The sequence below is a fragment of the Salvelinus sp. IW2-2015 genome, linkage group LG22 (assembly GCF_002910315.2).
Source record: "Salvelinus sp. IW2-2015 linkage group LG22, ASM291031v2, whole genome shotgun sequence".
In the NCBI taxonomy this organism is placed as follows: domain Eukaryota; kingdom Metazoa; phylum Chordata; class Actinopteri; order Salmoniformes; family Salmonidae; genus Salvelinus; species Salvelinus sp. IW2-2015.
This window is the reverse complement of record NC_036862.1, coordinates 18,740,904-18,753,956: the sequence shown is the minus strand read 5'-3', so window position 1 is coordinate 18,753,956 and position 13,053 is coordinate 18,740,904. Positions and strand designations below refer to the sequence as shown.

The window sequence follows — 13,053 nt, the reverse complement described above, 5'->3', positions numbered from 1 at the left end:
TGTCAGAAAGTGAAAATCATAAACTCGAGGCTTCTGTTCCGGGCCTCCTAATCGTTTGCTTGAATTCTATTATATACATGCACTTCATACCCTTCCCTAGATGCAATTAGGTCTGTGAGAGCGTGATAATGGGGTCGTCTACTCTTTCTATGGTCAAAACAAGAGACAGCTTGGGAATTGACAGGACCCATTTCCTTTTGTTGAAGAAGACGTACGGAAAGGACTTCCGCATATGCGCTTCTGAAAGCATTTTGTTAATAGACGCCTAATATTCCGCTTTTGTATTTTATTGATAAATGTGACCAATTATCATCGGGTAATGTATGTTTTTTCAATAAGTTTAATCAGATTTATTGAATTTTTTTTCGGAGTTTGGCGTGTTCCGTTCTCTGTGCATTTTTGACGAGGGAGCGCTTCGCGCTACCCCACCTTGGAAGTTTTGCTGCTCATTCGAGAGGGAAAAATGCGTTTCTAAATCCAAACAACGATTGTTCTGGACAAAGGACCACTTGTACAACATTCTGATGGTAGATCAGCAAAAGTAGGACCCATTTATGATGTTATTTCCTATTTCTGTCGAAAATGTGTCTTTGTGTTTTCCGCTTTGATTTTGGGTGATCTCTCGCAATAACGTAAGCTGGATGTCGTACTGAATAATGTATTCACATTGTATAACCACGATTTGTGCCGCTAAATATGCATATTTCCGAACAAACAATATATGTATTGTGAATATGATGTTATAGGACTGTCATCTGATGAATTTTGAGAAGGTTAGTGAAAAAATTAATTATCTTTTGCTGCGTTTATTCGTTATCGCTACTGTTTGGCTTGAATCAATGCGTTTGTGGTGGTTGGCTATTGTAGTAAGCTAATATAATGCTATATTGTGTTTTCGCTGTTAAAACACTTAAAGAATCGGAAATATTGGCTGGATTCACAAGATGTTTGTCTTTCATTTGCTGTACATCATGTATTTTTCATAAATGTTTTTATGATGAGTATTTAGGTATTTCAATTTGGTCTCTGTAATTGTTCTAGCTGCTTCGGTGCTATTTCCGATTGTAGCTGCAATGTAAAACTATGGAATTTATACCTCAAATATGCACATTTTTCGAACAAACATAGATTTATTGTATAACATTTATAAGACCGAGTATAGCCCACAAAGATCTCCGCCACAGCACAACCCAAGGGGGCGCGCCAACCCAGACAGGAGATCACGTCAATGACTCAACCCACTCAAGTGACGCACCCCTCCTAGGGACGGCATGAAAGAGCACCAGTAAGCCAGTGACTCAGCCCCTGTAATAGATTAGAGGCAGAGAATCCAGTGGAGAGGAGGGGAACCGGCCAGGCAGAGACAGCAAGGGCGGTCCGTTGCTCCATGTCACGTTCTGACCTTTATTTTCCTTTGTTTTGCTTTATTTAGTATGGTCAGGGCGTGAGTTGGGGTGGGCAGTCTATTGTGTGTTTTTCTAGTTTGGGGTTTTGAGTTCGCTGGTATGAATCTCAGTCAGAGGCAGCTGTATATCGTTGTCCCTGATTGAGAATCATACTTAGGTAGTCTGGGGTTCACTTTTGAGTTGTGGTGTTTGTTTCCATGTGTGTGTTTGTCGCCACACGGTACTGTTTCGGTTTTGTTAAATTCACGTTGTAATTTATTTGTTTAGTGTTCTGAGTTTAATTAAAATCATCATCATAAACACTTACCACGCTGCGCCTAGGTCCTCCTCTCTTTTCTCCCGAAGACGATCGTTACGCTCCAGGCCTTTCCGTTCACCTTCACACTCCTGGCCAGACTACACTCAATCTTATGACCCACTGAAGAGATGAGTCTTCAGTAAAGACTTAAAGGTTGAGACCGAGTCTGCGTCTCTCAGTTGGGTAGGCAGACCATTACATAAAAATGGAGATCTATAGGAGAAAGCCCTGCCTCCAGCTGTTTGCTTAGAAATTCTAGGACAATTAGGAGGCCTTCGTCTTGTGACCGTAGCGTACGTGTAGGTATGTACGGCAGGACCAACTCGGGAAGATAGTTAGGAGCAAGCCCATGTAATGCTTTGTAGGTAGCAGTAAAACCTTGAAATCAGCCTTGCCTTAATAACAGGAAGCCAGTGTAGGGAGCCAAAGCCAAAGATGATAAATAACTTGACTTGGTTGTGTTCTCCATAGATTTGTTACTTTTCTTCCATAGTTCAGTGCAGCAATTCTTAGTCCTTGCAAGGCTTGTGTATGGATGTGAATGAATTCAAGTGTGAATCATTTGATTCTGTGTAGGCTTGGACTAAACTAATTCACATCCTTGAAAATAAAAATAAAGACCCCGATAATATCTGTACATTATCAGATTTCTGAAGGGTGTAAGAAATAAAGAAAGTTGTGTCCATAAAATGTCTTCTTGCTTGAGAGAGGGATACTGCTTCAAAAACTTGTCCTGGTAACCTCTAAATATATCATAGTGTATGATCACATGGGATTGTAGGTTCAGTGTCAACATGTAACCACTCCATAGAGATGAGAGATGGATGGAGTAATATAATCACATTTTGGGTTCTAGTCAGGATTCTAGCAGCCGTATTTAGCACTAACTGAAGTTAATTTAGTGCTTTATCCGGGTAGCGGAAAGTAGAGCATTGCAGTAGTCTAACTTAGAAGTAACAAAAGCATGGATACATTTTCTGCATCATTTTTGGACAGAAAGTTTCAGATTTTGCAATGTTACGTAGATGGAAAAAAGCTGTCCTTGAAACAGTCTTGATATGTTCGTCAAAAGAGAGATCAGGGTCCAGAGTAACGCCGAGGTCCTTCACAGTTTTATTTGAGACGACTTTACAACCATCAAGATTAATTGTCAGATTCAACAGAAGATCTCTTTGTTTCTTGGGACCTAGAACAAGCATCTCTGTTTTGTCCGAGTTTAAAAGTAGAAAGTTTGCAGCCATCCATTCCTTATGTCTGAAAACACAGGCTTCTAGCGAGGGCAATTTTGGGGCCTCACCATGTTTCATTGAAATGTACAGCTGTGTGCATCCGCATAGCAGTGAAGTTAACATTATGTTTTCGAATGACATCCCCAAGAGGTAAAATATATAGTGAAACAATAGTGGTCCTAAAACGGACCTTGAGGAACACCGAAATGTACAGTTAATTTGTCAGAGGACAAACCATTCACAGAGACAAACTGATATCTTTCCGACAGATAAGATCTAAACCAGGCCAGAACTTGTCGTGTAGACCAATTTGGGTTTCCAATCTCTCCAAAAGAATGTGGTGATCGATGGTATCAAAGGCAGCACTAAGGTCTAGTAGCACAAGGACAGATGCAGAGCCTCGGTCTGACGCCATTAAAAGGTCATTTACCACCTTCAGAAGTGCAGTCTCAGTGCTATGATGGGGTCTAAAACCAGACTGAAGCATTTCGTATACATTGTTTGTCTTCAGGAAGGCAGTGAGTTGCGGTGCAACAGCTTTTTCATTTTTTTTTGTTGAGGAATGGAAGATTCGATATAGGCCGATAGTTTTTTATATTTTTCTGGGTCAAGGTTTGGCTTTTTCAAGAGAGGCTTTATTACTCCACTTTTAGTGAGTTTGGTACACATCCGGTGGATAGAGAGACGTTTATTATGTTCAACATAGGAGGGGCCAAGCACATGAAGCAGCTCTTTAATTAGTTTAGTTGGAATAGGGTCAGTATGCAGCTTGAAGGTTTAGAGGCCATGATTATTTTCATCATTGTGTCAAGAGATATAGTACTAAAACACTTGAGTGTCTCTCTTGATCCTAGATCCTGGCAGAGTTGTGCAGACTCAGGACAGCTGAGCTTTGGAGAATACGCAGATTTAAAGAGGAGTCCGTAATTTGCTTTCTAATGATCATGATCTTTTTCTCAAAGAAGTTCATGAATATATTACTGCTGAAGTGAAAGCCATCCTCACTTGGGGAATGCTGCTTTTTAGTTAGCTTTGCGACAGTATCAAAAATAATTTTGATTGTTCTTATTTCCTCAATTAAGTTGGAAAAATAGGATGATCAAGCAGCAGTGAGGGCTCTTTGATACTGCACGGTACTGTCTTTCCAAGCTAGTCGGAAGACTTCCAGTTTGGTGTGGCGCCATTTCCGTTCCAATTTTCGGAAGCTTGCTTCAGATCTCGGGTATTTTCTGTATACCAGGGAGCTAGTTTCTTATGACAAAACTCGGTCCAGAGTATTACTGTGGCAGTGAGTAGGTCCAGAGACATGTTGGACAAAACCCACTGAGTCGATGATGGCTCCGAAAGCCTTTTGGGGAGAGTGGACTTTTCCATGTGAATATTAAAATCACCAAAAATTGAATATTATCTGCTATGACTACAAGGTCCGATAGGAATTCAGGGAACTCAGTGAGGAATGCTGTATATGGCCCAGGAGGCCTGTAAACAGTAGCTATAAAAAGTGATTGAGTAGGCTGCATAGATTTCATGACTAGAAGCTCAAAAGACGAAAACTTCATTTTGTTTTTGTAAATTGAAATTTGCTATCGTAAATGTTAGCAACACCTCCGCCTTTGCGGGATGCACAGGGGATATGGTCACTAGTGTAACCAGGAGGTGAGGCCTCATTTAACATAGTAAATTCATCAGGCTTAAGCCATGTTTCAGTCAGGCCAATCACATCAAGATTATGATCAGTGATTAGTTAATTGACTATAACTGCCTTTGAAGTGAGGGATCTAACATTAAGTAGCCCTATTTTGAGATGTGAGGTATCACGATCTCTTTCAATAATGTCAGGAATGGAGGAGGTCTTTTACCTAGTGAGATTGCTAAGGCGAACACCGCCATGTTAGTTTTGCCCAACCTAGGTCGAGGCACAGACACAGCCTCAATGGGGATAGCTGAGCTGACTCCACTGACTGTGCTAGTGGCAGACTCCACAAGCTGGCAGGCTGGCTAACAGCCTGCTTGCCTGGCCTGCACCCTATTTCATTGTGGAGCTAGAGGAGTTAGAGCCCTGTCTATGTTCGTAGATAAGATGAGAGCACCTCTCCAGCTAGGATTTACTTTTGATACTTAAGTATATTTAGACTTTTACTAAATTACTATTTTACTGGGTGACTTTCAATTAAGGTATCTATACTTTTACTCAAGTATGACAATTGGGTACTTTTTCCACCACTGCCTACATGCAACCATACTTTCTAGATACATGCGCATTCTTGTTATTGCACAAATAAAATAATGAATTGCCTTTCAAAGTTGTTGTGAATATCCATTTATTTGAGAGATACACTGAAGAAAGGCCTGGCTATAAGCACATAGATGCATTTTCACAACTCAATAACCTAAAAAAACAGATTTTACAGTACTGTAACCTGAAGCATTATTTATTTTCTGACAGAATTAAGAATAAAGCACCCAGTTGGGAAAATATATTACGACAGGTATGTGGCAATATGCAGACCACTACTATATCATACCATTGTGACATCTTTAACTGTTAGAAAGTTACTCTTATTTTCTTGGTGTTGTCCTTTATTTATAGGATTCATAGGACTTGGTTTAGCCGTCAGACTTCCTTTGTGTGGATCTCGCATTGATAAGATCTTCTGTGACATTTCGTCTATACTGAAACATGCATGTTTACCCATTACCATTAATCAGTTTTGGAACAAATGCCCAGTATTGGTTCATGTTTTACAGTTACTTTTCATTGTATTTTCTTACTGTCAGATTGTAAGGACTTGTGTAAAGTCAGCTAAGGGAAGGATTAAGTTCACACAGACATGTGTGCCACATTTAATAACAATTGTTATTTTCATCACAATGACCCTGTTTGACAATTTTCAAGGGTGGAATAATGTAAATATTACGCTAAATATGCGTAATGCAATGGCTGTACAATTCCTTATTATACCACCTGTCTTAAACCCTCTCATATATGGACTTAACCTCCAGCAGATTCGAAGGGCAGTTTTTAGAAAGTGTAATGCACATAAAATCATTGATATGAGATGTTAGTTACTTGATTTTACACAACAGGGAGACTTCCTGATATCAGAAGTCAACAAAATAAAGGTAAAATCTGCCAAAACTTTTGCACGGTTAAATGGCGCGCCTCATTTCCTGATACCCATCGCCCTCTTCTGGGCAAGTGATTTATAAATAGTAATTGTAGCACACTTCCTAACCAGGACAATGGTTGAATGCGTCCCAAATGGCGTCCTATTCCCTATGTTGTGCACTACTTTTGACCAGAGCCAAAGTAGTGCACTAGAAAGGGAATAGAGAGCAATTGATAGAACAAATCTGTGACTCCTTATGCAGTTAAGACATTTCTAAAGAAGAATAACAATATGCAAAGCTATTGTTTAAGTATATATTTTCCCAACTGGGTGCTTTATTCTTAATTCTGTCAGAAAATAAATAATGCTTCAGGTTACAGTACTGTAAAAATCTGTTTTTTTTAGGTTATTGAGTTGTGAAAATGCATCTATGTGCTTATAGCCAGGCCTCTTCTTCAGTGTATCTCTCAAAATAAATGGATATTCACAACAACTTTGAAAGGCAATTCATTATTTTATTTGTGCAATAACAAGAATGCGCATGTATCTAGAAAGTATGGTTGCATGTAGGCAGTGGTGGAAAAAGTACCCAATTGTCATACTTGAGTAAAAGTATAGATACCTTAATTGAAAGTCACCCAGTAAAATAGTAATTTAGTAAAAGTCTAAATATACTTAAGTATCAAAAGTAAATCCTAGCTGGAGAGGTGCTCTCATCTTATCTACGAACATAGACAGGGCTCTAACTCCTCTAGCTCCACAATGAAATAGGGTGCAGGCCAGGCAGCAGGCTGTTAGCCAGCCTGCCAGCTTAGTGGAGTCTGCCACTAGCACAGTCAGTGGAGTCAGCTCAGCTATCCCCATTGAGGCTGTGTCTGTGCCTCGACCTAGGTTGGGCAAAACTAAACATGGCGGTGTTCGCCTTAGCAATCTCACTAGGATAAAGACCTCCTCCATTCCTGACATTATTGAAAGAGATCGTGATACCTCACATCTCAAAATAGGGCTACTTAATGTTAGATCCCTCACTTCAAAGGCAGTTATAGTCAATTAACTAATCACTGATCATAATCTTGATGTGATTGGCCTGACTGAAACATGGCTTAAGCCTGATGAATTTACTATGTTAAATGAGGCCTCACCTCCTGGTTACACTAGTGACCATATCCCCTGTGCATCCCGCAAAGGCGGAGGTGTTGCTAACATTTACGATAGCAAATTTCAATTTACAAAAACAAAAATGAAGTTTTCGTCTTTTGAGCTTCTAGTCATGAAATCTATGCAGCCTACTCAATCACTTTTTATAGCTACTGTTTACAGGCCTCCTGGGCCATATACAGCATTCCTCACTGAGTTCCCTGAATTCCTATCGGACCTTGTAGTCATAGCAGATAATATTCAAATTGTTGGTGATTTTAATATTCACATGGAAAAGTCCACTCTCCCCAAAAGGCTTTCGGAGCCATCATCGACTCAGTGGGTTTTGTCCAACATGTCTCTGGACCTACTCACTGCCACAGTCATACTCTGGACCGAGTTTTGTCATAAGAAACTAGCTCCCTGGTATACAGAAAATACCCGAGATCTGAAGCAAGCTTCCAGAAAATTGGAACGGAAATGCGCCACACCAAACTGGAAGTCTTCCGACTAGCTTGGAAAAGACAGTACCGTGCAGTATCAAAGAGCCCTCACTGCTGCTTGATCATCCTATTTTTCCAACTTAATTGAGGAAAATAAGAACAATCCAAAATTTATTTTTGATACTGTCGCAAAGCTAACTAAAAAGCAGCATTCCCCAAGTGAGGATGGCTTTCACTTCAGCAGTAATATATTCATGAACTTCTTTGAGAAAAAGATCATGATCATTAGAAAGCAAATTACGGACTCCTCTTTAAATCTGCGTATTCCTCCAAAGCTCAGCTGTCCTGAGTCTGCACAACTCTGCCAGGATCTAGGATCAAGAAGAGACACTCAAGTGTTTTAGTACTATATCTCTTGACACAATGATGAAAATAATCATGGCCTCTAAACCTTCAAGCTGCATACTGGACCCTATTCCAACTAAAACTAATTAAAGAGCTGCTTCATGTGCTTGGCCCTCCTATTTTGAACATAATAAACGTCTCTCTATCCACCGGATGTGTACAAACTCACTAAAAGTGGGAGTAATAAAGCCTCTCTTGAAAAAGCCAAACCTTGACCCAGAAAATATAAAAAAACTATCGGGCCTATATCGAATTCTTCCATTCCTCAACAAAAAAAATGAAAAAAGCTGTTGCACCGCAAACTCACTGCCTTCCTGAAGACAAAACAATGTATACGAAATGCTTCAGTCTGGTTTTAGACCCCATCATAGCACTGAGACTGCACTTCTGAAGGTGGTAAATGACCTTTTAATGGCGTCAGACCGAGGCTCTGCATCTGTCCTTGTGCTACTAGACCTTAGTGCTGCCTTTGATACCATCGATCACCACATTCTTTTGGAGAGATTGGAAACCCAAATTGGTCTACACGGACAAGTTCTGGCCTGGTTTAGATCTTATCTGTCGGAAAGATATCAGTTTGTCTCTTGTGAATGGTTGTCCTCTGACAAATTAACTGTACATTCGGTGTTCCTCAAGGTTCCCGTTTAGGACCCACTATTGTTTTTCACTATATATTTTACCTCTTGGGGTCATTCGAAAACATAATGTTAACTTTCACTGCTATGCGGATGACACACAGCTGTACATTTCAATGAAACATGGTGAGGCCCCAAAATTGCCCTCGCTAGAAGCCTGTGTTTCAGACATAAGGAAGTGGATGGCTGCAAACTTTCTACTTTTAAACTCGGACAAAACAGACGATGCTTGTTCTAGGTCCCAAGAAACAAAGAGATCTTCTGTTGAATCTGACAATTAATCTTGATGGTTGTAAAGTCGTCTCAAATAAAACTGTGAAGGACCTCGGCGTTACTCTGGACCCTGATCTCTCTTTTGACGAACATATTCAAGACTGTTTCAAGGACAGCTTTTTTCCATCTACGTAACATTGCAAAAATCTGAAACTTTCTGTCCAAAAATGATGCACGAAAAATGTATCCATGCTTTGTTACTTCTAAGTTAGACTACTGCAATGCTCTACTTTCCGGCTACCCGGATAAAGCACTAAATTAACTTCAGTTAGTGCTAAATACGGCTGCTAGAATCCTGACTAGAACCCAAAAATGTGATTATATTACTCCATCCATCTCTCATCTCTATGGAGTGGTTACATGTTGACACTGAACCTACAATCCCATGTGATCATACACTATGATATATTTAGAGTTACCAGGACAAGTTTTTGAAGCAGTATCCCTCTCTCAAGCAAGAAGACATTTTATGGACACAACTTTCTTTATTTCTTTCACCCTTCAGAAATCTGATAATGTACAGATATTATCGGGGTCTTTATTTTATTTTCAAGGATTTGAATTAGTTTAGTCCAAGCCTACACAGAATCAAATGATTCACACTTGAATTCATTCACATCCATACACAAGCCTTGCAAGGACTAAGAATTGCTGCACTGAACTATGGAAGAAAAAGTAACAAAATCTATGGAGAACACAACCCAAGTCAAGTTATTTTATCTCTTTGGCTTTGGCTCCCTACACTGGCTTCCTGTTATTAAGGCAAGGCTGATTTCAAGGTTTTACTGCAACCTACCAAAGCATTACATGGGCTTGCTCCTAACTATCTTTCCGAGTTGGTCCTGCCGTACATACCTACACGTACGCTACGGTCACAAGACGAAGGCCTCCTAATTGTCCTAGAATTTCTAAGCAAACAGCGGAGGCAGGGCTTTCTCTATAGATCTCCATTTTTATGTAATGGTCTGCCTACCCAACTGAGAGACGCAGACCTCGGTCTCAACCTTTAAGTCTTTACTGAAGACTCATCTCTTCAGTGGGTCATAAGATTGAGTGTAGTCTGGCCCAGGAGTGTGAAGGTGAACGGAAAGGCTCTGGAGCGTAACGATCGTCTTCGGGAGAAAGAGAGGAGGACCTAGGCGCAGCGTGGTAAGTGTTTATGATGATGATTTTAATTAAACTCAGAACACTAAACAAATAAATTACAACGTGAATTTAACAAAACCGAAACAGTACCGTGTGGCGACAAACACACACATGAAACAAACACCCACAACTCAAAAGTGAAACCCAGACTACCTAAGTATGATTCTCAATCAGGGACACGATATACAGCTGCCTCTGACTGAGATTCATACCAGGCCGAACTCAAAACCCCAACATAGAAAAACACACATAGACTGCCCACCCCCAACTCACGCCCTGACCATACTAAATAAAGACAAAACAAAGGAAAATAAAGGTCAGAACGTGACAGTACCCCCCCCCCCCCCCCCAAAGGTGCGGACTCCGGCCGCCAAAACCTGAACCTATAGGGGAGGGTCTGGCGTGGGCGTCTGTCCGCAGTGGCGGCTCTGGCACGGGACGTGGACCCCACTTTCACCATAGTTTTTGTACGCCTCCTTAACCGCCCCCGTGGCCTCTTACGAGCGGCGATCCTCGCCGCCGACCTCCGACTGGGACCCTGGCCATGGGTCCCGAATGGACGGGAGATTCCGGCAGCGCCGGAGTGAAGGACGACTCCGGCAGCGCCGGACAGGCGGGAGACTCCGGCAGCGCCGGACAGGCGGGAGACTCCGGCTATGCCGGAGTAAAGGGCGATTCCGGCATCGCCGGCGTGACAGGCGGCTCTGGCGGCTCCTGGCTGACTGACGGCCCTGGCGGCTCCTGGCTGACTGGCGGCTCTGGCGGCTCCTGGCTGACTGACGGCTCTGGGCTCCTGGCTGACTGACGGCTCTGGCGGCTCCTGGCTGACTGACGCTCTGGCGGCTCCTGGCTGACTGACGGCCTCTGGCGCTCCTGGCTGACTGACGGCTCTGGCGGCTCCTGGCTGACTGACGGCTCTGGCGGCTCCTGGCTGACGGACGCTCTGGCGGCTCCTGGCTGACGGACGGCTCTGGCGGCTCCTGACTGGCGAGCGGCTCTGGCGGCTCAGGACAGACGGGCGGCTCTGACGGCTCAGGACAGACGGGCGGCTCAGGCGGTGTTGGACAGACGGGCGGCTCAGGCGGCGCTGGACAGACGGGCGGCTCAGGCGGCGCTGGACAGACGGCGGCTCAGGCGGCGCTGGACAGATGGGCGGCTCAGGCGGCGCTGGACAGAGGTGCGGCTCAGGCGGAGCTGGACAGACGGACAGCTCAGGCGGCGCTGACAGACGGGCAGCTCAGGCGGCGCTGGACAGACGGGAGACCCTGGCGGCGCTGGACAGATGGAAGACTCAGGTGGCGTTGGACAGACGGGAGCACCTGTAATGAGGAGACAGAGAGACAGCCTGGTGCGGGGGCTGCCCCCGGGGGCTGGTGCGTGGAGGTGCACTGGATAATCAGACCATGAGGCGCACTGCAGGTCTTGAGAACCGAACCTGCCCAACCCTACATGGCTGAATGCTCCCCGTAGCCAAGCCAGTGCGGCGAGGTGGAATAGGCCGCACTGGGCTGTGCTGGCGAACCGGGGACACCAGCGTGAGGGCCGGTGCCATGTACCCCGGCCCGGGGAGACGCACTGGTGACCAGATGCGTTGAGCCGGCTTCATGGCACCTGGCTCGATGCCCACTCTAGCCCGGATGATACGAGGCGCTGCTATGTACCGCACCGGGCATGCCTGCTCACCGGGGACACCGTGCGCCTCACGGCATAACTTGGTGCCTGCCCGGTCCCTCTCTCTCCAAGGTAAGCACGGGGAGTTGGCTCAGGTATCCTACCTGGCTTAGCCACACTCCCCGTGTGGCCACCCCAAGACATTTTTGGGGCTGCCTCTCGGCTTCCAGCCGCGCTTACGTGCAGCTTCCTCATACCACCGCCTCTCCGCTTTCGCTGCCTGCAGCTCAGCTTTGGGGCGGCGATATTCACCAACCTGAGTCCAAGGTCCCTTGCCGTCCAGAATCTCCTCCCAGGTCCAGGAGTCCTCCCGATCGCTGCTGCTGCTGCTGCTGCTGCCGTTACCATGCTGCTTGGTCCTTTTTTGATGGGTGTTTCTATAAACGATCGTCTTTTGGAGAAAGAGAGGAGGACCAGGCGCAGCGTGGTAAGTGTTTATGATGATGATTTTAATTAAACTCAGAACACTAAACAAATAAATTACAACGTGAATTTAACAAAACCGAAACAGTACCGTGTGGCGACAAACACACACATGGAAACAAACACCCACAACTCAAAAGTGAAACCCAGGCTACCTAAGTATGATTCTCAATCAGGGACAACGATATACAGCTGCCTCTGATTGAGAATCATACCAGGCCGAACTCAAAACCCCAACATAGAAAAACACACATAGACTGCCCACCCCAACTCACGCCCTGACCATACTAAATAAAGACAAAACAAAGGAAAATAAAGGTCAGAACGTGACATGGAGCAACGGACCGCCCTTGCTGTCTCTGCCTGGCCGGTTCCCCTCTCTCCACTGGGATTCTCTGCCTCTAATCCTATTACAAGGGGCTGAGTCACTGGCTTACTGGTGCTCTTTCATGCCGTCCCTAGGAGGGGTGCGTCACTTGAGTGGGTTGAGTCACTGACGTGATCTTCCTGTCTGGGTTGGCGCGCCCCCTTGGGTTGTGCYGTGGCGGAGATCTTTGTGGGCTATACTCGGTCTTATAACATGTTATACAATAAATCTATGTTTTGTTCGAAAAATGTGCATATTTGAGGTATAAATCATAGTTTTACATTGCAGCTACAATCGGAAATAGCACCGAAGCAGCTAGAACAATTACAGAGACCAAATTGAAATACCTAAATACTCATCATAAAACATTTATGAAAAATACATGATGTACAGCAAATGAAAGACAAACATCTTGTGAATCCAGCCAATATTTCCGATTCTTTAAGTGTTTTACAGCGAAAACACAATATAGCATTATATTAGCTTACTACAATAGCCAACCACACAACC

The 13,053-nt window shown here is 43.9% G+C and overlaps 1 protein-coding gene across 1 annotated transcript in view; it reads left to right on the top strand.

Moving 5' to 3' along the window:
- Positions 1 to 11,677, top strand: part of LOC111949794 (olfactory receptor 6N1-like) — a 13,770-nt gene extending 2,093 nt beyond the window's left edge. Inside the window, exons 2-3 of the mRNA XM_023967139.2 lie at positions 10,587 to 10,834; positions 11,553 to 11,677. Coding sequence (XP_023822907.2) covers positions 10,587 to 10,834; positions 11,553 to 11,677 — 373 coding nt within the window. The remainder of the gene's footprint in view (positions 1 to 10,586; positions 10,835 to 11,552) is intronic.
- Positions 11,678 to 13,053: the final 1,376 nt, after the last annotated feature.